Source organism: Symphalangus syndactylus, chromosome 6 (genome assembly GCF_028878055.3).
Source record: "Symphalangus syndactylus isolate Jambi chromosome 6, NHGRI_mSymSyn1-v2.1_pri, whole genome shotgun sequence".
NCBI lineage: Eukaryota > Metazoa > Chordata > Mammalia > Primates > Hylobatidae > Symphalangus > Symphalangus syndactylus.
Genome location: NC_072428.2, coordinates 75,204,312 through 75,229,352, shown reverse-complemented (window position 1 = coordinate 75,229,352; position 25,041 = coordinate 75,204,312). Strand labels below are relative to the sequence as shown.

The 25,041-nt window shown below is 38.0% G+C and overlaps 1 protein-coding gene and 1 non-coding gene across 2 annotated transcripts in view; both read right to left on the bottom strand.

Moving 5' to 3' along the window:
• The window catches only part of LOC129485369 (N-acetylated-alpha-linked acidic dipeptidase 2-like), a 61,545-nt gene that overhangs the window by 18,940 nt on the left and 17,564 nt on the right, over positions 1-25,041 (bottom strand). The window contains exons 2-4 of the mRNA XM_063642025.1: positions 7,739-7,848; positions 4,993-5,126; positions 4,169-4,280 (exon numbers count right to left, since the gene is read on the bottom strand). Of these exons, the coding sequence (XP_063498095.1) occupies positions 4,169-4,280; positions 4,993-5,126; positions 7,739-7,791 (299 nt within the window). The 5' untranslated portion in view covers positions 7,792-7,848. The remainder of the gene's footprint in view (positions 1-4,168; positions 4,281-4,992; positions 5,127-7,738; positions 7,849-25,041) is intronic.
• Positions 15,360-15,430, bottom strand: LOC129485567 (small nucleolar RNA SNORD56). Its single transcript, XR_008658706.1, has one exon. It is a non-coding gene; the product is annotated as a small nucleolar RNA SNORD56 (small nucleolar RNA).

Genomic DNA, 25,041 nt, shown 5'->3' with positions numbered 1-25,041 from the left:
GCTATGCCAACAAGTGTGAAAACCTTGTTCTTTTGCAAATTACCTTTTTTTCTTGTATTGAAAAGGTAGCTTTTATGTGGGTGTAGGATTGCTATAACAAAGGCATATCTATAGACTCTAATTAATGTGATTTGAGAAAAAGCAAAGTCATTCTATGATGATTTAAAGCAAACGGAAGGTAAAGGTGGAGAATAGTATGCCTGCAAAAGATGGTTTGATAAATTTAGAAAGAAGTTTAACTTTCAACGTGTCAAGATAAGAGGAGGAGCAGCTTCTGCTCACCAAGAGGCAGTGGACAAGTCTTCAGATGACATTAAGAAAATTACTGAGGAGAAAGGGCATATCTGCCTGAAAAGGTTTTTCAATGCAAATGAAAATGCCCTATCCTGGGGGCGGAGGGGGATGCTACAAAGGATATTTAAGAGTAAGGAAGAGATGTAAGCACTGAGATTTAAGGCTGGAAGGGATAGGCAAATTCTACTGTTTTGTGCAAATGCACTTGGGTTTATGATAAGGGCTGCCCTTATCTATGAAGCTGCTAACCCCCAAGCCTTGAAGGGAAAAGATAAACGGCAGCTTTCAGTCTTTTGGTTGTACAACAAGAAGGCCTGGACAACAGAAACCAATGTTCTAGATTGATTCCACACATACTTTGTTCCTGCAGTCATGAAATACCTTGCCAGGAAGGGATTGCCTTTTCAAATCCTTTTGGTATGGGAAGACACGTCTGGCTACCCAGAAACCCTGAGATCAAGTAGTCTACTTGCCCCCAAACACATCTCTCTAATTTGCCCCCTAGATCAAGGGGTCATAATAACAATTTTAAGGCTCACTGCACTCTATGGAAAGGATTGTCAATACTACGGAAGAGAACCCTGACAGAACTTAATGAAATTTTGAAAAAAATTACACCACTGAAGATGCCATCATTGTTATAGAAAATGCTGTGAAAGCCATCAAGCCCAACACAACAAATTCCTGCTAAAGAAAACTGTGTGCAGATGCGGACATGACTTCACAGGATTGATGACAGAGCCAAACAAGGTAATCATGAAAGAGATTGTGAATATGGCAAAAAAAAAAAAGCTTGAGGGATGAAGGGTTTCATGACAGTAATCTTGGAAAAATTCAAAAGGTAGTAGACACCAGAAAAATTAACAGAAGATGATTTGATGGAGATGAATACTTCTAAACCAGTACCAGATGATGAGGAAGAAGACAGAAGAAGCAATGCCAGAAAACAAGATGATATTAGACAATCTGGCAGAAGGGTTTCCATTATTCAAGACTGCTTTTGACTTCTTTTACAACACGGTCCGTTCTATGATACAGGCACAAAACTAAAGCAAATGATGGAAGAAGAACTGGTAGTGTATAAAAATATTTTTAGAGAAAAGAAAAGGTAAAAAACAGGCATGATGTCTATGAATTCAACAGAAAGTGACTGCCTTTCCTGACTCCCCTTCTCTACCTTCTCTGCCTCTGCCATCCTTGAGACAGTAAGACCAACCGCTCCTCTTCCTCCTTCTCCTCAGCCCACTCAATGTGAATACTGGATGAAGGCCTTTATGAAAATCTACATTCACTTAATGAATAGTAAATGCTTTTCTCTTATGATTTTTTAAAAATCATTTTCTTTTCTCTAGCTTACTTTATTGTAAGAATACAGCACATAATACATATACAAAATACATGTTAATTGTCTATGTTATTGCTAAGGTCACTAGTAGGCTATTAATAGTTAAGTTTTGGGGGAGTTAAAATTTATGTGTGGATTTTTGACTGCATGGGGGGTCAGCACGCTATGCCCACACTATTCAAGAGTCAACTCTATATAAAGAACTCTAAAAACTCCATAGGGGGGTTGAGGATGGTGGCTTATGCTTGTAATCCTAGCACTGTGGGAGGGTGAAGTGGGTATGTCACTTGAGCTCACGAGTTCGAGACCAGCCTGGGCAAAATAATGAGACCCTGTCACTACCAACAACAAAAACAACAACAAAAAATAAACAAATAAACAAAAATTAAAAAAATTAGCTGGGTGTGGTGATGCATGTCTGTAGTCCCAGCTACTCAGGAGGCTTAGGTGGGAGAATCCCTTGAGCCTAGGACATGGAGGGTGCAGTGAGCTGAGATTGCAACACTGTACTCCAGCCTGGGTGATGGAGTGAGACTCTGTCTCAAAACAACAACAACAACAACAACAACAGCAAACCAAAAACTCCACAGGGGGAAAACAACTTATATCTAAATACAAAATAAGCCAAAGCCATGAATAGACTTCTAAAATTATTTCTTTATTTCTAAATTTTATGGCTACCTACTACTTGTACACATTTATAGGGTATATGTGATATCTTCATAGAAGCATACAATAAGTAATGATCAAATCAGAGTAGTTAGGATATCTATCACCTCAAACACCTATCATTTCTTTGAGTTCAGAACATTTCAAATCCACTCTAGTTATTTTGAAACATACAATAAATTATTGTTAACTATAATTGCCCTATTGTGCTATGTAATACTAGATCTTATTCCTTCTATCTAACTGTATTTTTGAACCCATTGAACCAACCCCTCAGTATCGTCCATCCTCCTCGCTACCCTTCCAGTTTCTGGTAACCATCATTCTATTCTCTATCTCCATGAGATCAATTTTTTTTAGCTCCCACATATGAGTTAGATCATGCAATATGTGTCTTTCTGTGACTGGCTTATTTCACTTAATATAATGACATTTAGTTCCATTTGTGTTGCTACAAATGATAGGATTTCTTTCTTTTTTATGCTGAGTAAAAATCCATCCTGTATATACACCATAATATTTGTTGATGGAAGTTGATCATCAGGTTGATTCGGTATCTTGGCTATTGTGAATACTGCTGTGGTAAACATCAGAGTGCATATATCTCTTTGGAATACTGATTTCCTTATTTTGAGGTAGAAATGCAAAATGATGCCACCACTTTTCACTTATCTTAGGCATTTTCTTAAAAAGTTAAACTTATGCTTATCATCAAACTCAATCATTTCAAGAGAAATAAACCACATATCCACAGAAAGACTTGTAAACATCTGTTCATAGCAGCTTTATTCACAATAGCCAAAAACTATAACCAACCCAAATTTCCATCAACTATACATTGCAGTATATCCATACAATGGAATTCTAGTCTGCAATAAAAATAATGAACTACTAATACATGCAACAATCTAGATGAATCTCAAAATCATTATTCTGAGTAAAAGAAGCTACATACGAAAGAGCATATACTCTATGATTCCATTTAAGTAAGATTCTAGGAAATGCAAATGAATCTCCAGTGATATAAAATTGATTAGTGATTGCCTAGTGCCAGAGATGGAGGGGGATGGGGAATAAACTGCAAAGGGCATAATGGAATATTTTTGTAGCGTGATGGAGGAGGTGGTATGTTCACTATAGCATACATCTGTCATAACTCTCAAATTGTAGGCTTTATAGGGATGCAGTTTATTTTATGTAAATTATACTTCACTAAAGCTGATTTTAAAAATTAACACCCATTTGAAAGAGTCTGAATACAGAAATAAATATCATGGCCATTGTTCTTAAGGAGTTTATGATGACTCCCCCAATTTCCACTGTTTTTCATGGTTAGAAGCTGGAGGAATTGCAATGATTGTTTTTGGTTTCATTTTGTCTTATTTGTAAACAACAAATTTATACCTGCAAGATGGGATAAAGGTTTAACTTTTGGCAGACAGAATCAGACACTTTGATCACTTTTCCACTAAATCACTTAGTCAACCAGCATCTAACTTCCCCTGACAGAATACGGTATCTAAAAAAATTGCTGATTAAATCCCAGGCCCTGATGAACAAAGAATAACATTCAGTGAGATCCAAAGTTACATGAAGTTGAAACATCTCTTAATAAGCCAACCAGATACTTTTTGTTAGATAAAGTTAGGGAAGAAACACCTACTTTTATAACATTGTAACAGATTTCACCCTAAGAGTGGCATAGAGACATCAAAAAAAAACAAAAAAAAGTTAAGTTGATGACTAATATGTAATTTCACACAGAGAAGACTGTCCTCATGCATATCACCAGGTATAATATGCTTCTCACTGTGATATTTTAAACATGATTTTTAAGATCAAATACGTAAATAAACTTACCGAAGAAATGATTTGATGTTTTCAGCTTTCATTTCAGATACCAGTTCCCACCGTATATTTTGATGATAGCGCATACAAGTGGTTATTTCTTTGAGAGGCTTAATAAACCAGGCTGAGGAAAAAAATACACAAACATGCACACATATACACAAAATCACTTCGACTTTATTAAAACCAGAAGCCACCCCTCTCTCCTTCCCCACAAAAAGCCTTTATCTGACAAATAGATCATGGTGAGCTTTAAAAAATAATGTTCATATTAAATGCAGAAAACCTGTAAATTCTGATATGTAATATAATTTTGAGATGCTTAAAAGGAGTTTTATTTAAGAGAAGCTCTTTCATTTTCTCACTTTATGCATGAAGGCGTGGCTTTTCTTGTTCTTCCCTGGATATCTAGTCCCTGACACATAGGGAACATTCCACAAATATTTATTTACATATAGAAAAGGGTTTTGTTTTGTTTCGTTTTGCTTTGTTTTTAGTGCTGCCCGTATTAGTTGAAAGTTTTGACTCACTCATGTTGCTTGGAAATAAAACGATTTTTTTTCATCCCTGCAGATAGTGACAGCTGTAGGTTGTCTCTAGTGAACTCAGGGAACATTTAATAAATTTGAATTTCAAGCACAGTTTGTCTGTTAGGAAGCCCAAAATACATTCCATCTGGTTTCTAGTTTTGCTGAAATTTGCAGAGTTTATCATATCTAGCCCAGCCGGCCAGGGCTAGCGCACAGCCCAATCCCTTCCGGCTCCAGGATTTCTCCCTTTATCTCTGCAGAGAATCACGAGCCCCGGAGTCAGGAGAGAGTGTTTCGTTCACTTACCCACCATAAATCCCACCAGGAAAGATGCCAGCGCAGCAGCCAAGCACATCCAAAGGTACAGACGGCCCCTGGACTTCGCCATGGCTTCTTGAGGACTGAGCTTGGGGCGCCTGCTACATTGGTGAGCTTCGGGGCTGCAGAGAAACACAGAGCGCGCTGGCAGGAGGCTGTGAGCGCTGAGTGACCTCCGCTGACTTTCGCAAGGCCACGCCTCCGCCCTACCCGCTGGGGACCTGTGGTCCCCAGGGGCCCTCGATGGGGGAAAGGAAGCCCTGCAGAGGGAAGAGGCATTCTTCCTGTTGGCGGACAACTTCCATTCTGTGGATCCCGCAGTAAACCGGACGTAGTAGGTGGCGGGAGCTGCTGAAAATGTCCCTAATTATTTCCTAAGGAACTCGACGGCTGTTTGCCACGCCCATCCCCCAAAAAGCCCAATTTCGGCTCAGAAGTGAATTTAAGTATTGCTTTTCCTGATCTATTGGTTATTCTTCTTCCAGATTCTCTGCTGTAATTTCCCACTCGTCAAACTCGGAAAGAATTTCTGGTCCTGCCTGGGTGCTCCGCTGTTAAAGCTGTTAACACCACTAATACCTCAATCACTGTCAGCATCAAAATCGATGGGATTGCGCTCTTTTGTTCCCCTTTACTTAAACAAAACTCCACATTTCTGTAATTCTGTTCCCACTCATTTAACTGAGGTTTTTACCTGCCTCACTGGAATGTTTTAAGTTCATATTAGTAAAAGTAATCATTGAAAGGACCTTGCACTGCCAGTAGTTACTGAGAGTAGGCTCTTCATGCTGAAGCTCAGACACCAATTTCCCAAAATATGGTGCTTTGACATGCTAAACCGAAGAAACCAGAGGCTCTCTCTCACAATACCCCTCTCTTCCAGCTCCTCTCTCTCAATCCTTTGTCTCTCCCACAGCACAGAATAAAGCTGTTCTCTAAAGTTCCCTTATCTGCCTAAAGTCCAGAACTACTAAAGGAAAAAACAAACAAAGAAAAAAAAACTGTTTCTTTCCTGAGTTTTCATTAACCGAACTAATACCTCAGGAAGAAGGACTGCAGTCTGTCAAAACAACTGGCAGACTTCTGTCACAAACCATTGTCTGCCCTGTAAGGCCAACAGATTTTGTCCCAGGCCATTGTATATTCTTCAAGCCCATTGAATTCCCCTAAAATTTATTTACTACCCTCCTAAAATTATACACACATTCCCATCTTCCTTTCCTCTAAAAAGATGGGTATATTATCATCTGCACCTCATTGGTTATTGGGTAATCATTCTACTATGATTCCCCTATGCTATCCAGTTCAATAAATTTGTAAGCCTTTTTTTTTCTAATAGTCTGCCTTTTATGAGTTGATTTTCCAGCAAAACTTCAGAGGGTGAAAGGGAAGCTTTCCATTAACCCCTACATTAACAATGGCCCCTGTCTTCACCATATTACATTCATGAAGCATTTCTCTTTAAAGATGGGTTTGCAAAATAGTGGCCATTGTAAATACCCTGCATCCAACCATCTCCCCTCAGAGAAAAATTTTAGGAATTTATGATTGGCTTCACGTATCTAACCAGAAGTAGTTTTTTCAGAAAAAGCAAAACTGCTGAGTTGATTTCAAAGATGGTAATATATCTAGGATAAACTTCACAGCATTGTCTGCAGCCCTGATGGCTTTAGGTAATGCACCTTTGCTCCTAACAAGGGACTGGAAGAGTCAAGTTTATTTTTCTGGGACATAATTTTTTTGTTCTTGTATTTCATTGGCTATGAATTGAACATAATTGTTGATAGGTATGCCTAATGACCTATTTCTTGAAACTTTTGTAGCATACCTGGTACTTAACTTTGAAGCAAACCTCCATAATGAACTATTGATTTCTAAATGTTTGCATGCAATTTAAGTCCCAACTAACTTCAGCTTTTTCAGCTACTATCCCGTTAGACATTCCTTGACTGATTGTGTTTTCTATTTTAGAGAGAAATATCTTTCAAAAAACATTTTCATAACAAAGTAAGTTTGTTCCCCCTTATATGCATACACACAACACCATAGATATGGAATTAGAATAGAATTATTCAAAAGGTTCAATATCCAGTGAAGTAACTGAACCCCTCAAATATGGCTTAAGAAATATTTTGCAAGAGCACTCAGAATTATTTTTATGTGTTGCATTATGAAATTATACTGGGATTTTAATAACTCTCCAGTGTTTAACAGGTGACACATAAAGGTCTCAAACAATATCAAATGTTATTTTTGTACATATAAATATTTTGGGAATTGATTGTGTAATTTTTCAATTTTTAGACTCTTGGCTTTTTCTATTTGCTACCCATTGGACCATTCACTGTTGATCACATAGCCCTCAGATCAAAATTATCTCCAGGAATAGATTTACTAAAGAAAGATAAGGTAGAAACTAATGAATAAAGTTGCTAAGCTATTTATTAAATTTATTTTTTCCTGCTCATTTTCTGTTTTTTATTGCTAATTGAAGTTTGAGTAATAGAATAAATCAATGCATTATTTAACACAGTTTGCCAGTTTGAATAATCTTCCTAAATTAAAATTAGATTATTCATTCAACCAACATTTATTGAGAGGCTATAACATGCCACAGATTATGCACAATTCCAAGAATATGATCCTTGTTTTTATGAAGCCTATAATTCAATGAGAAGGCAAACATTGAATAAAAAAATTAAATGTAAAGAGTTCCAAGAATGAGCAATGTTACCTCAAATATGACTGTCGTCTCTGTAGGCGGCATCTGCAATCTTGAAAAGCCATTGTAAAAAGCCCAGTCAGCTGGCTCAAAAAGTCTTTGTCCTTTTGTCAATATAGACACTGCAAGCATTCAAAATTCTATGTTAATTAAGTTTGTAACAGAAGGCTGCTATCAAAAAGTAATTCCTAATTGTTACCATCTTGGCAGATACTTGTACTTTGCAAAGCACACTTAGCAAAGCAACACTGTTGACGTAGGGCAATCCTTTTCAATTTCTCCATCAAAGCTAATGGTATATAAAAACTTTTAGTATTGAAATCCAGTCTCTCAATGAAGCTATTTGACACATTTGACCTGCTCAGGATTCAGTGAGCCTGTAACATAACAAAACTCACCACTTCCTCCATTTAAGTTAAATTGCTCTTATCTAAGCATTTTTTCCTCCTCTTCTCCATCATAGCAGAGGCAATTTTGTAACTCTGAAGCTCAAGTTCCTTCAAACAGGCTATGGCAATGTTTGAAAACAAAGTGTCATATATGTACTAATAAAGCAGTATATATAAATTTCACTTGCAGAATTAAGCTTTAATTATTAAGCTTTAATAAAAAAGAATAGTGTTTAACTTGATGATAAAGTGATGAGATATTTGTCAAACCCACAGTCTCACCAGGTGCTGTGCCACAAAATTTCAGGTTTTGCTTGAAAATGTTGCCTTATTCTGCATATGTGAGGCTCACTGTATAGATACAGACATTATGTCATTAGTGATGTCACAAGGTGGCATTACTAGAGAAATGAATAGGCCCACATGATTTTGGGGTCATCTAGAAAGCAATGTTCACTTTCAAAAATGTGAATGGTTGATGTTCTGATAGCTGTGATTCAGCACAAGAATTATATTCCAGTTAGGTATTTGTTTCTTTTCTCTTTTATAGGAGAGGGTCTCACTATGTTGCTTCAGCTGGTCTCTAACCCCTGGGCTTAAGCAATCCTCCCAACTTGTCCTCTCAAAGCGCTGAGATTACAGACACGAACCACTGTGGTTAAGCATTTTTAAGATTCTGGGCTACAAAATTGTCAAAAATTAGTTTCAAACATAAAATAAGATGTTAGAAAATTAGTACATCAAACAAGATACCAGAACCTATATAACAGAGGAGAGGTGAGACAAAAGAAGTCTAGATAGTGAGAAGAGGTAAAAGACTGATAAAAGTGAGAAGAAATTTTAAAAGAAAAGCAGAAACCATGATTGGATGATTTCCTTCTGATGTCATAATTACTCTACTCAACAATAAATGTAGAAATTACAAAAGACCTACCAGGTTAATGTGTAAAACAGACCATGCATACCTTCTCATCAACATAGGATATGCCTCCTATCATGCTAACATTCTAGTTGGAACCTTGACACTGGTAAGTTGTGTAACTGAGCCTTTAAACAAGATTTTCCAACTTAACATTGCTCATCCCTCATCATTAAAATGCACCTTCAAGCCATTTTCCATAATAGTTTTAACTAATAGTGCCATAATTAGAGTACCTCCAGTGCTATTCCTTTACAAACTCTCATCCTATAGCCTCATTTACAGCTGCGGTCCCTGTATCCCTTTAGTATCATTTTATTGTGTATAAATGCCTTTATATTTCGAATCCTCTCTCTAACATATCTTTTTCTACCCCCTCTTGTCTGACACCTATTTTCACTTGATACCACTTTTTTCTGAAAAGCAGTTAAATGGACATTTCCTTTTCTTGCCTCTCCATTGACACATGGGGTCAGAGAGGAAGGACAGATCTTCGCTTTGTCACCATTATTCCCTGTGCATTCTCTTCTGAAGTCACTTCCATCTGATTATATAATTTGCTTCCTTTTTTCATCATTGTCCCCACCAAGATATTATCCCACTTTGTCCAGTGGTTTTAATGGCTACATTGTAGAATTTGAGTGTGCCCCATTCTTTGGCACTTCACTCCTCATTTTCTTTCACACCTCACATAGAATTGTTTAGTATGTTCTATTGACTCTGCAATCAAAATGTGTCTTGAATCTAGCTGCTTACCGTCTTCACCAGCATTATTCTAATCTTAGCTGCAATAATCTCTCATGTAAAGCATTTTTATTGGGTTCTCTTTCTCCACCTTTGCAGACCATCTTTGACTCAATAGAATGTCCTTCCTAAGGCAACAATCAGATCAAGTTTTAACTTAAAATTTTCCAAAGCCCTGTCTTTAAATTTAAAAACAAAATTTATTAGAACAAGGATCTCTGAGGAAAAAGAAAAATATAAACTGAAAACAACCCCAATTTCCCCCAAATTTAGACTCAGTAGAGTGGCTACCAAAAACTCACACGATCTAGCTTTTGAATCTCACCTCCCTTCAAATAAAAACGGCACTAAGGAAATACATTCAAGCCAAATACATAGAGACCAGGCAACCACAAAATCAACAAAGATCACCAATATCATAAAGAAACAGACAAACCCAAAGGGAGGGCTTGTGGCACTAAGCCCTCCTAGTGATAAGTGTCATAAATTCGTATGTCTATAGATAAAGGAGGCTTTGTTATATGGCAAATGGCTAAGAAAGCCCCAGCCTTCTATAGTATTTTTCAAAGATCCCTACCAAAGTAAAATAGCAAGAAGGGGGTGTTTAACAATTTTACAATTGGAGGTAACTATTGGAGAAACTAAAATTATTTGATATTTTTATTGTGGTGAGTTGAAATTCATTTGTTATTTTAAAAGAGAATTATTTTTATTAAGTGGTTACTTTTCTTGACCAGCTAACCTGACCAAGGACAGTCTAATTCATAACAAGAGGAATATAATCCCTATTCTACAAGCCACATCCATAACCTCATGCTTCCCTAAATTATATTGCCAGTATTTGAGACTGAGCATTCATTTCCTGCTAAGTCTCAGACCACTCTGAGAAAGGCTGCCAAACATTTGCCAGCCCTGCTCACTACCATCCCACCTTCCAAGCAAAATTCTTTTTCTTAGGCTCAGACAAGCAAGGCTATTAATCAATGAGTGAAGGAGTTTTTCAGATCCTCTGGTGATGAAGTTATGGCACTCTCTGGTTTGTACAGGTTGATATGGTTTGGCCATGTCCCCACCCAAATCTCAACTTGAATTGTATCTCCCAGAATTCCCACGTGTTGTGGGAGGGACCTAGGGGGAGGTAATTGAATCCTGGGGTCCAGTCTTTCTCGTGCTATTCTGATGATAGTAAGTCTCATGAGATCTGATGGGTTTATCGGGGTTTCCGCTTTTGCTTCCTCCTCATTTTCTCTTGCTGCTGCCATGTAAGAAGTGCTTTCCACCTCCTGCCATGATTCTGAGACCTCCCCAATCACATGTAAGTCCAATTAAACCTCCTTTTCTTTCCAGTCTCAGGTATGTCTTTATCAGCAGCATGTAAATGGACTAATACAGTAAACTAGTTCCAGTAGAGTGGGGTGCTGCAGAAAAGATACCCCAAAACGTGGAATTAACTTTGGAACTGGGTAACAGGCAGAGACTGGAACAGTTTGGAGGGCTCAGAAGAATACAGGAAGATGTGGGAAAGTTTAGAACTTCCGAGAGACTTGTTGAATGGCTTTGTCCAAAATGCTGATAGCAATATGGACAATTAAATCCAGGCTGAGGTGGTCTCAGATGGAGATGAGGAACTGGTTGGGAACTGGAGCAAAGGAGACTCTTGTCATGTTTTATTAAAGAGACTGATGGCATTTTGCCCCTGCCCTAGAGATTTGTGGAACTTTAAACTTGAGAGACACGATTTAGGGTATTTGATGGAAGAAATTTCTAAGCAGCAAAGCATTCAAGAGGTAAGTGTTGGTAAAAAACATTCAGTTTTATAAGGCAAGCAGAGCATAAAAGTTAGAAAATTTGCAGCCTGACAATGCGATGGAAAGGAAAAACCCATTTTAAGAGGACAAATTCAAGTCAGCTACAGAAATTTGCATAAGTAGCAAGGAGCCAAATGTTAATTCCCAAGACCACTGGGAAAATGTCTCCAGGCAGTGTCAGAGAACTTCCCAGCAGTCTCTCCCATCACAGGCCCAGAGGCTCAGGAGGAAAACGTGATTTTTATTGGCTGGGCCCAGGGTCCCCGTGTTGTGTGCAGCCCAGGGACTTGGTGCCCTGTATCCCAGCCACTCCAGCTGTGGCTGAAAGAGGACAACATAGAGCTCAGGCTGTGGCTACAGAGGGTGGAAGTCCCAAGCCTTGACAGCTTCCATGTGGTGTTGAGCCTGCCGTTGCACAGAAATCAAGAATTGAGATCTGGAGAGGCCAGGGGTGGAATGATGTGATTTGGCTGTGTCCCCATCCAAATCTCAACTTGAATTCTATCTCCTAGGATTCCCGCTGTGGTGGAAGGGACCCTTGAGGAGGTAACTGAATCATGGGGGCTGGTCTTTCTTGTGCTATTCTTGTGATAGTGAATAAGTCTCATGAGATCCGATGGGTTTATCACAGCTTTCTACTTTTGCTTCTTCCTCATTTTCTATTGCTGCCACCATGTAAGAAGTGCCTTCTGCCTCCCTCCAGGATTCTGAGGCCTCCCTAGCCACGTGGAAGTGTAAGTCCAATTAAACCTCTTTTTCTTCCCAGTCTTGGGTATGTCTTTATTGGCATCATGAAAATGGGCTAATAGAAAGGTAAAAAAGATTAAAGAAGATGCAGAGAGTCAGAGAATCATGGTGGGGCCCAAGAAGATATAAAATAGCTGGTTCAGTGAATGGTCTCTGGCCTTCTCCAAGACCGAAACTGTACCTGACTACCTATTCTAAGTCCCAAAACACACACAAGTCATCTGTCCACAACAAAACTAAGTCTCTAACCAACACAAACTTTTGTTTTACTTCTCCTTAAAATCTCTTTTCCTAAAAAAGACCCGGAATCTGGAAAACATTATACTAGGTGACATAAGCCAGACACAGAAAGGAAAATACGCATGAGCTTACTTTTATGTGGAATTTAGAACAAGTCAAACACATAGAAATGGAGAGAAGAATGGTGGTTTTCAGGAGCAGGAAGGAGGAGGAAATGGAAAGTATTAGGTCAAGGGGTAGAAAACTGCACTTTTATAGGATAAATTACTCTAGAGAGCTAATGTACAGCATGAGGACTGTAGTTGATAACATTGCATTGCGTATAAAAATTTGTTGAGGGTAGATTTTAGGTGCTCTCACCACACACACACACACGCGCACATGCTTACTCACACCAGTAATCATGGTAGGTCATCGATAGTTTAATTTGCTGGACAGTTGTGGCCATTTCATTATGTATACATACATCAAAACACCATGTTGCACACCTTAAATATATACGATACACATTTTATTGGACTATTTCATAGAATTCTTTTTTACTGCCATATTGAGAAATGGGATAAAATCCCCTCAAGCTAAATATATAAAGCAGAGTATTAAATGTGCAATAATCAGAGGATAACTATAGTCAAATGAAAACACGGTTAAAAATTTTTCTTCAAAATGATTTAAAAAGCATTTCACTTTAGTCAACAGTGAAGGATACAGAGTCCCTAGGACTATTATTTTTGTCCTACCTGTTGTCATCTTTGGCATGGTGAGCAGGTGTACTACAAAAGTGGTGTTGCAACATCAAAACATTGCATTTTATATATTGCTTAGAGAAGAGTCTGTCTTTACAATTTATTGGCCTGAGGAGAACCCATCTCCCACTCAGCAAAATACAGTGAAAGAGAGACTCTAGCCTACTAGACAATCAGCTTTCCTGCATCTTATACTTTTATCCCATTTGATCAGTTCTGGTGAAACCAAATTTAAGAGTCATCTTTGAGTACAGAATTTCAGAATTTAGAGGAAGGTGATTCTTGTTTACCTTCCACTTTAAAAAATGCTTTGGATACTTGATCTGTAAGCATTGGGAAGTGACATTTCACCTAAGTGAAAGAGTATTTTGCTTATCATTAAAATGACTCCATTGTAAACTGTATTGCTTGTAATCTGTATCATTCTTGGCCTATGCTTTGGTTTCTGTTAGCTTCTATTTTGCAAGCAATATACATTACTCTAACTTGAACAGAAAAGAAATATAGTTCATGGAAACTCTGGCAAGATTAGAGAATCTTTTTTTTTTAAAGTGGGCAGTGATTAAAATGGCCAGTCAATCAGAACTATGGCAAAAATGATGACAGAGGAACAATCTGATGAGGCTGGTGTGGCTGCGGCAGCGGGACACTGGATGGCACCCCTTGTTTTAGAGACGATCCCCGTGATCACCACCACCATAGAACAGTGAGATCATGTGCCTGTGCTCTACCAGGGGCAGGGAAGACAGATGTCTAGACTTCATAGATTCTGAGACCATGAAGAATCACACAGCAGAACATTCCACAAACATAGAAAGGGTGTTCAAATGCTGTACAGACAAAAATACACCAGCAAACAATTATATAGTCTCTTTTTTTTTGCCTGCCCTATATCTGTACATGTTAATCTTCCAATAAACTTCCAAAAAAAACATCCCCAGTGGTAGTTTTGTAATTTTCACATTTAGCAAACAAGACTACACTCATCATTTCTCTAAGCAGACAGGAAAAAAGTGCATTAGAGTATTATTTAGAGAAGTGGTTTGCAAAGTGAAATCCCCAGACAACAGCGTCAATATTACCTGACAACTTGTTAGAAGTGCAGTCTCAGGACAATTCTAGAGCTATTGAATCAGAAACTTTTATTCAGAAATGAAGATAACTATTACTTTTAGAGTTGCTTTTATATGATGGGAAAAAATTGACCCAAACTCTTGTGGTTACTGCATCCAGCTGCAAATCTAGCTTTCTAGTTGATGCTCATTCTTCTTGTAGTTCTGTCATGATTCTATCTCAGTTGTCTCATTCTATGAACAAAATTGTAAAGCATAGGAGGCTGGGTTCAGTGACTCACGCCTGTAGTTCCAGCTATTTGAGAGGCTGAGGCAGGAGGATTTCTTGAGCCCAGGAGTTGGAGACTGCAGTGAGTCATGATCATGTGACTGCACTCTGGCCTGGGCAACAAATGAGACCATGCCTCTTAAAACTAAAAATTTGGCCAAGATGGTGGCTCATACCTGTAGTCCCAGATACCTTGGAGGCCGAGGCTTGAGCCAAGGAGTTTGAGTCCAGCCTAGGCAACAGAGGGAGATGCGATCTCCATTTAAAAAAAAATAATATTAAAAAAATATATATGTAATATGGAGAGAGAAAAGAAATTTAAGATAAGCTATAAGAATATATACATGTTGCAGTAAGAAATGAGACACACGAGATAAAATTTTTGTTTCAGCATTTCATCATAAAGTCACTTATAACTTCCTTCCACCACTTATCTTCCATATTCCCTTAGCTTTCAGCAAGTATCTCAGCTATTCAGAATCATTTACTTTCATTTCTAAGGGACCTGAACCCTTGCTGTACCCTCTTGTTTAGTAATCTCAGTGAACTTTGGATTGGCTGAGAACACTTTGCTTTGCTTTACTCAGAAGGTGGACTTTATTCTTCCCACCTCCCCCCCACTTTTGTGTTATTTCCTGTCAGTCCTTGAAGGGGCAAACTATCCCGCTCCCTCACCCTGTGTTTCTTCCATCCTCAGCTTCACTCAGACCCATGGTATCAACACTCAATGGGTGAACTGCTGTCAATGAAAAATATTGCCATCATTGTACTAGAACTTATTCTTAATAATAATAGGAGCAAACTGACCTTAAAAGTCAAGTAGGTCAAGTTGTACACAAATACCTATCACGGATCGGTAGATGGGTATTGTCAAGTTCATTTTTGTATGCTTTCTACTTCTGTTCCAACTTTGACATTCATTTGCGGTTTCCAAAAGGGAGGCAAAGACAATTTTACACTTTATAGTTTTCAACTTACAAGATGTCTGTAAAGACCTCACATTAGAATCACCTGGGACCTTTAAAAATGCCAATGATTGGCCGGGCGTAGTGGCTCATGCCTGTAATCCCAGCCCTTTGGGAGGCCGAAGCCGGCGGATCACGAGGTCAGGAGATCAAGACCATCCTGGCTAACACGGTGAAACCCCCGTCTCTACTAAACATACAAAAAAATTAGTTGGGCGTGGTGGTGGGCACCTGTAGTCCCAGGTACTCGGGAGGCTGAGGCAGGAGAATGGCATGAACCCCGGAGGTGGAGCTTGCAGTGAGCCAAGATTGTGCCAGTGTGCTTCAGCCTGGGTGGCAGTGGGAGACTCCACCTCAAAAAAAAAAAAAAAATTGCCAGTGATTGAAGCCTAATATTGAAGTTTCTGATTTATTAATAATTAGTCTGTTGCTGGGTGTTAATTGAGCTCCCCAAGTGATTACGCATGTAGGACTTCAAACCACTAATTTAGAACCTTGTGATTCAAAATGTGGGCAAAAATGAGCAGCATCAGTATCACCTGGGAGCAGCTTCAGGCCTCACTTTAGATTTACTCTAAATCTAAATATTTTATTTTTATTAAAACAATTAAGAACAGATTACAAGCTTCAACTACATCTAAATTCTTTGGATTTACTTTAAAAGAATCTACATTTTGACACAAAACCAAAGTGAAATAAATTAGCTTTTTTTTTTTTTTTTTGAGACAGAGTCTTGCTCTGTTGCCCAGGCTGGAGTGTAGTGGTGCAATGTTGGCTCACTGCAACTTCCACCTCTCCAGTTTAAGCAATTATCCTGCCTCAGCCTACAAAATATCTGGGATTACAGGCGCATGCTATCACGCCCAGCTAATTTTTGTATTTTTAGTAGAGACAGGGTTTCACAATATTGGGTCAGCTGGTCTCGAACTCCTGACCTCAAGTGATCTGCCGGCCTCGGCCTTCCAAAGTGCTGAGATTATAGGCATGAGCCACCATGCCCAGCCTAAATTTGCTTTAATTTGGAGAAGTACTGGTCTAGAAAACACAAATTCCCAGGAGACTCAAGTTCTTAAAATAAGTTGATTTCTTGAGTACAAGTTCTTCAAATGCATTCTTCAAGATTTTTTTTTTTACTTTATAAATTGACAAAGTTTATACATATTCATGGCTATATGGGGATGTTTCAATACATGTAGATGGTGATCGGATCAGGGTAATTAGCATATCTATCATCTCAATCATTTATTATTTCTTTGTATTGGGAACATTCAAACTACTCCTTGGTATTTTAAACTACATAATATAGTATTGTTAACTATAGTCATCTACAGTACTATAGAACACTAGAACTTATTACTCCTAACTAACTGTAATTTTGTACCCATTAACAAATCTCTTACTATCCTTCCTTTCTCTCTACCCTTTTCAGCCTGCAGTATTCGCTCTTCTTCTTTTTACTTCTATGAGATCAACTTTTTTTTAGCTTCTGCGTGAGTTAGAACATGTGGTGTTGAACTTTCTATTCCTGGCTTATTTTGCTTGACATTATATCCTCCAGTTCCATCCATGTTGCTGAGAATGACAAGATTTTGTTTATTCTTTTTTATGGCTAAATAGCCTTCCTTGGTATATATATACCACATTTTTAAAATCCATTCTTCTGTTGTTGGAAACCTAGGTTGATTCCATATCTTGGCTATTGTGAATACTGTTGGAATAAACATGGGGATGCCGATGGCTCTCCAATATAATGCTTTTCTTTCCTTTGGATAAATTCCCAGTAGTGGGATTGCTTGAGGGGTTTCAATACTGTTCTCCATACTGGCTGCACTAATGTACATTCCTACCAACAGTGTATGAGAGTTCCTTTTCCCCCAGCTACTCAGGAGGCTGAGGCAGGAGAACTATTTGAACCCTAGAAGCAGAGGGAACCAGATTACACCACCACTGCACTCCAGCCTGGACAGAGAATGCGACTGTCAAAAAAAAAAAAGTCCCTTTTCTTCACATCTTTGCCAGCGTTTATTTTTGTCTCTTCTATAATAGCCATCCGAACTGGGGTGAGATGTTGCCTCATTGTGGCTTTGATTAGCATTTCCCTGCTGATTAGTGGTGTTGAACATTTTTTCATATATTTGTTGGTCATTTGTATGTCTTATTTTGAGAAATGTCTGTTCAGAGAATTTGCTTATATTTAATTAGATTGTTGAGTTTCTTTGCTATTGATATGTTTGAATTCCTTGTATATTCTTGAGATTAATTTCCTGCCAGATGAGTAGTTTATATTTTCTCCCATTCTGTAGGTTGTCTTTTCACTCATTTTATTATTTCCTTTGCTGTGCAGAAGCTGTTTAGCTTGATGTGATCCCATTTGTTTATTTTTTCTTTTGTTGCCTGTGCTTTTGATGCCTTATTCATAAAATCTTTTCCCAGAACAATGTCCTGAAGGATCTCCCCTATGTTTTCTTCTAGTAGCTTTACCATTTTGGGTGTTATATTTGGGCATTTGAGATATTTTGAGTTAATTTTTGTATAGGGTGAGAGGCAGGGGTCTAGTTTCATTCTTCTGCATTTGGATATCCAGTTTTCCAAACACAATTTATTGAAGAGACTATCCTTTCCCCAATGAGTGTTCTTGGCATCTTTGTAAAAAATCAATTGGCTGAGATATGTGGATTTTCTGGGTTCTTTATTCTGTTCCATAGGTCTGTGTCTGTATTTATGCCACTACCATGATGTTTTAGTTACTACAGCTTTGTAGTATATTCCGAGGTCTGGTAGCATGATACATCCAGTTTTGTTCTTTCTGCTAAGGATTGCTTTGGCTATTCAGGATATTTTTTGATTCCATACAATCTCTTTGGATTTTTTTTTTTAATTTTGTGAAGAATGTTCATTGGTATTTTGATAGAGATTGCATTGAATCTGTAGGTTGCTTTTGAGTAGTTCTGTCACTTTAACAACATTAGTATTTCTGATCCATGAGCATGAATGTCATCTACAGTGCTATAGAACACTAGAACTTATTATTTCTACCTAGCTGTAATTTTGTATCCATTAACAATCTCTTACATCCCTCCTTTCTCCCTACCCTTTTCAGCTTGCAGTATCCTCTGTTCTACTTTCTACTTTTCATTTGTTTGTATCTTCTTCAATTTCTTTCATCAGTGTTTTGTAGTTTTCATTTTACCTCCTTGGTTACATTTATGTCTAGGTTTTTTTTTTGGTAACTACGGTAAATAGGTTTGCCTTCTTGATTTCTTTTTCAGCTAGTTTGTTTCCATAGATATAAATGCTACCAATTTTTGTGTATTAGTTTTGTGTCTTGCAACTTCACTGAATTTGTTTGTTCTAAAAGTTTTCTGGTAGAGTCTTCAGGTTTTCCTATAGATAAGATCATGTCATCTGCAAACAGGAACAATTTGATGTTCTCCTTTCCAATTTTAATGCCCTTTATTTCTTTCTCTTGTCTAATTACTCTTGATAGGACTTCACATTTATATACTTTGAATACTTAAAATGTTTACATAGATGTCAGAATCAACTTTCATTTTTCATAGTAAAAGAAGACCCTATTTGTTTTGTAGTTTTAATATTAATCAATTATTATTATCTGAGACAAATTATTTAACAAATTAAACCATCTATTAAAATATATTATCACAAATAAATTCCATAAGGAAAATATCTACAACTGTTTTTATGAAAGAAAAAAAAGACTTCTCTAAAGTTGCTTTGTCCTGGTGCTATGGCACACACCTATAAATCCAAGCACTTTGGGAAGCCATGGCGGGATGATCCTTTGAGCCGAGTAGTTTGAGACCAGCGTGGACAACAAAGTGAGACCTCATCTCTACAAAAAATAAAAAAGAAATTAGCTGGCTATTGTGGTGCATGCCTGTGGTCCTAGCTATTCGGGAGGCTGAGGAAGGAGGATCACTTGAGCCAGGGAGGTGGAGGTTTCACTGAACCATATTCACGCCACTCCACTCCAGCCTGGGCAACAGAGATAGACCTTGTCTCAAAAAAAATTAAATTAGTTAAATTAAACATAAAGTTGCATTGTAGTTAAGAAATTGGGAAAGCAGAAAATGCTTCTTTTTTTTTTTTTTTGAGTTGAACAATGAGAACACGTGGACACAGGGAGGCGAACATCACACACCGGGACCTGTCAGGGGGTTGGGGGCTGGGGGAGTGATAGTATTAGGAGTAATACCTAATGTAGATGATGGGTTGTTGGGTGCAGTAAACCACCATGGCACGTGTATACCTATGTAACAAACCTCCACGTTCTGTACATGTATCTCAGAACTTAAAATGTAATAATAATAATAATAAAAATGGCAAAAAAAAAAGGAAATGCTTCTTGTTAGAACAGATTACATATCCTCATTGCTTTTTATAATAGCCTATAATAACAGAATATCCACAAGGTGGCAGTAATATATCAGTTTCATCCTCTGAAATTAAAACTTGCCTATTCAATAATACAATGGATCCTTCTGAATTCACTCTAAGACATAGAATACAGCAATTTGACTTAATAATTAGCCTTTAATTTATAGTTTTGTATTATCACCTTAGTGTTTTGAATTAGTTTGTATTTTAATATACTTAAATGAATTAGTCCTATGCAAATTGACTAATTTGACATGTGAAGGTGTTTTTATTCTATTTTCAGAAGTTTGGCTTTAAAAAAATTTCTAAACTTTGATATCTGGTGAATGTTAATGTTTTTATCTTATTAAAAGGTGACAGACCACAGGATATTCAACTGACTTTTTTTAACAAGGATGCAAAATCCGTTTAAAGGAAGGATACCTTTTTCAACAGATGGTGCTAGAGCAATTGGACATTCATAGGTACAAAAACTAAGATTGACCTAAATTTATACTTTATATAAAATTTAACTCACATAAATCACAGGCTTAGATGTGAAATGTAGTATTACGAAACTTTAAGTTGTGTATGGTAGCTCGTGACTGTAATCTCAGCTACTACTCAAGTGGCTGAAGCAGAAGGATCACTTCAGTCCATAGTTTGTGGCTACAGTGAGCAATGATGGCACCACTGCACTACAGCTTGGGCGAAACCTCGTCTCAAAAATAATAAATAAATAAATTTATTAATTCATTAACCTTTTAAAAATAGAAGAAAACTCTTGAGACCTTGGGCTAGGCAAAGAATTTTTAGGCTTGATATCAAAAACAAAATCTACAAAAGGAAAAAGTGATAAAACTGGACTTCTTTTTTTTTTTTTTTTTACTTAGAAAGACCCTGTAAAGAGGTTGAAAAACTGAATTACAGACCATGAGAAATAATTTGCATACCCTATATCTGACAAAGAGCTTATATCTAGCATATGTAAAGAATTCTCAAAACTCAATAGTAGTAAATAAGGTATCCATTTAAAAAATTGGCATATGTGACCTCTGTGTATTATAACTTAAACCTCATGTGACTACAATTATTTCAAATGAAATAAACAAAACAGTAATGCCTGTTTCTAGCATATAAAATAATCAGAGGACATAGAATTTTACAAAGTTAAATTATTGGGCCATTTACTTAATTTAAATATTTTTAAATGAATGTACCCATTTTGCTTGAAGCTGTGTGCAAGTATGCTTGGTTTTTTTTTTAACGATAATATGGTCACATGAGCATATACTTTATTTTTTAAAAGTTTATAGTTACCCCACACAAGTTCTTATTGATTCCCTCATTCTTAACACCTGCACAGTATTTCATTTTATAATTAATGGATTGTAGGGTTTATTCTTTTACTATCACTTGTGTTGTTCTAATGTTTTGTTTTGTTTTTTTTCACTAGAAAGTGTTGCAATGCACAAAACTACAAATATAAGGGGGTCTTTTCTGGATCTCTATTGAAAAACTTTGAATAAAAATTACGAGTTCAAATCACATGTAAAATAAACATTTTAATTAATAGGGCTTTTATGCAAGATGTTAGTAGCAGCAGCACAGTTTTATTAATATCCCTGAATCTCTCACAAAAACTGACCGAGCAACTGGGATAATGAAGTATTAACTATGACAAAACAATGTAACAGGGTGTCATCATGAACCTTTTGTGAGGTTAAACCACAGGGACCCAGGGGAATCACCAACTTTTTTGGAAGAAGGAAAGGAAAGGAAAAAAATCTTTAATGGCCCTGGGAACTGGAAAAACTAGAAATACAAGCGCTAACATCTATGTTCCTAAATTCAGAGATTCCTACTAGGCAAAAAGAACTTAGCAGATTAATCTGAGAACAGCAGCTGAGGCTTGCAGAAGGCTTCCTGAGCCTCAACTCCCAGCTGAGAGTGAGGATGGCAAAAAGCAGGTGCTGTGAGTGGTCTGTATCCTATGAACCCTACAAATTAACCACCTCTGAAACAAAGCCCTGCCCTAAGGAGAAACTGCAGGAAGTCAATTATAAAGTGAGTTGAGAAGGACACTGAAGCTCAAGAAAAAGAGAAACTCCAGTTTAAGATGCAAGAGAAGACGGGAAAAGGCAGTTTTCTGCAAGTTCAAGCACAAATAATTTCTTTAACTTCTAGTTCTGGAAATACCAGGTGCAGTGTATGTAAAGCAGGAATTTTGGATGGATATTATATAATTTTCCGACCCACTGTTACTAATCCAGTCTCCCCTGTACTCAGATCTTCCATGCTACAGACAGACTGACAGATGCTCAGCAAATAGTAGCTAATATTTTCTAGGAAACGAGGTGCTAAACGAGTTGTCCTAAATTTTTACCTCCAGGTCTGTAAGTTGATTTGAACCATTACCAGTTCCTGGTTCTGCACAGGTTGTTGAAGACAGGACTTCTCTCCTCCACTGGAAACTCCACCTGCTCCCAATCAACCATCCTTTCCTGTAGCCTTGGAGACACTACTCAGTGTAGCACCCCTCCCAGCCTAGAATAAGCACACTCATCATCAATCGCTCTCATTTTCTGTCTTATCTCCATTCTATCTACATACATTTTTTGTTTTCGCCAATGTTTTTAAATAAGCAACTGTACAAGCACAACCATGACAACAAAAACCTTCCTTTCCCCAGTGTCATAGTGAGCAAGGAATATATTTAACCTTAAATAAAAGACAAAAACAAATGCTGGATAAAGCTGACAGAAAGAAATGCAACCGTAGGTGCTCTGGCATTACAGAAATGATACCCTAAGAAAAATAGAAGAAAAGGAAAAAGAAGGTATTCTGCAGGATGATTTTACTGACTGCACATCTGTAATGCCTGGGAGTCAAAGGATATTGTTTATAGAAATGTAGGCATACTTAATGGCACCAGGGGAAACAAAGTTAATATTATTATATCCAATTGGGGGATGAAAGATCACATAGGGAAGACAAGAAAGAGTTAATACCATTGTTCTTAGTTTAGAGACATTAGCTACTGTCTAAAGAAAGAGATGATTTTATGAAATTACGTAAGGTAGCCATCAGAATAAAAATTTAACTCTTCCAAATATCACAACATCAAAACAAAATCAATAAAAACAAACAAGACAGCAAAAGAAGATATGTGCATATAGATCATAGCATAACATGCTCTTATTAGAGGAAAAAAATATTGTCAGATTAAATCAAAAAGGGAAACTCAATTCTATGCTGGATATAAGATAAAGTGTTTCAGAAAGTTTAAAAATAATAGTACAGGCAATGAATAAAAGGGTCTTCTCTTCATGTGTTACAGAGTATAAAACAGTGAGTAAACACATCATACGTTTTCTCTTTTTACACTTAAAAGGCTGGAGATGTTGCACCACTAGTATGAATTTACTTCAGATATATAGTGGATATGCTTTTATATGGTTAGAAACAGAGATGATAATAGTTAAGGAGAAAATAACATCTGCATTGACGCTAGGAAGAAAGAGCCATTGTTGGGTACATAGTGATCACATTACCACGGAGCAATCTGTTCCCAACTGAAATGTCCTTGCCCTTCTGCTGAAATCATGTACGATTCTGCAAAAGTAGTTTTTACCTCCCACAAATCAGCCATTGGCTCTGCTGTTATTGTCCACACAGAATAAGCATCAGAGCTAGATTTAGCTGTTGTATTATGGTATGAGACCACCACTTCTCCTGTTGTCCTTCCCAGTTGCTCCCCAACCTCCCCTTTTCTGTAGTTTATAAGACAGGAGAAAAGGGAGAAAGCAAAAAGTTAGAAAGAAACAGAAGTAAGATAAATACCTAGACGACCTTGGTGCCACCACCTGGCTCTGGTGGTTAAAATAATAATAATATTAACCCCTGACCAAAACTACTGGTGTTATCTGTAAATTCTAGACATTGTATGAGAAAGCACTGTAAAACTTTTTGTTCTGGCCAGGCGCGGCGGCTCATGCTTGTAATCCCAGCACTTTGGGAGGCCCAGGCGGGCGGATCACGAGGTCAGGAGATCAAGACCACTGTGAAACCCCCTCTCTACTAAAAATACAAAAAATTTAGCCGGGCGTGGTGGCGGGCGCCTGTAGTCCCAGCTACACGGAGAGGCTGAGGCAGGAGAATGGCATGAACCCAGGAGGCAGAGCTTGCAGTGAGCTGAGATTGCGCCACTGCACTCCAGCCTGGGCGACAGAGCAAGACTCTGTCTCGAAAGAAAAAAAAAAACTTTTTGTTCTGTTAGTTGATGTATGTAGCCCCCAGTCACGTTCTTCATGCTTACTTGATCTATTACGACTCTTTCACCTAGACCCCTTAGAGTTGTAAGCCCTTAAAAGCCCTAGGAATTTCTTTTTCAGAGAGCTCATCTCTTAAGACACAAGTCTGCTGAGGATCCCGGCCGAATAAAAAACCTCTTCCTTCTTTAATCCGGTGTCTGAGGAGTTTTGTCTGTGACTCGTCCTGCTACATTTCTTGGTTCCCTGACCAGGAAACGAGGTAATTGATGGACAGTTGAGGCTGCCCCTTAGTTGGCTTAGGCCTGCCCTGTGGCGCATCCCTGCGGGGGACTCCAGCCAGTTTGAGCGATGTGGATCCTGAGAGCGCTCCCGGGTAGGCAATTGCCCCGGTGGAACGCCTCATCAGAGCGGTGTGTGGTAGGCCCCTGTGGAGGATCAACGCAGTGGCTGAACACCGGGAAGGAACAGGCACTTGGAGTCCAGACATTTGAAACTTGGTAAGACTGGTCTTTGGAACTTGCCTACTCCACTTGAGAGGAAGTGTGTCCTGATCACCCACTGCGTGCCTGTACTGGCACTTTGGCTTTCGTTTTTGAATTGACTTGAATTGCTTGATACTTTGGTTTTTGTTTGACCTGGCTTGGATTTCTGGATACTCTGATTTTGGTTTTGATTCTGGTTTGGTGAAAACTGAAAAAGTGTGTATGTGACCTTTTTACCCATTCTTTGTTCTGTGGTGTGCGTGTGGTGTGAGCTTGGTGTTTT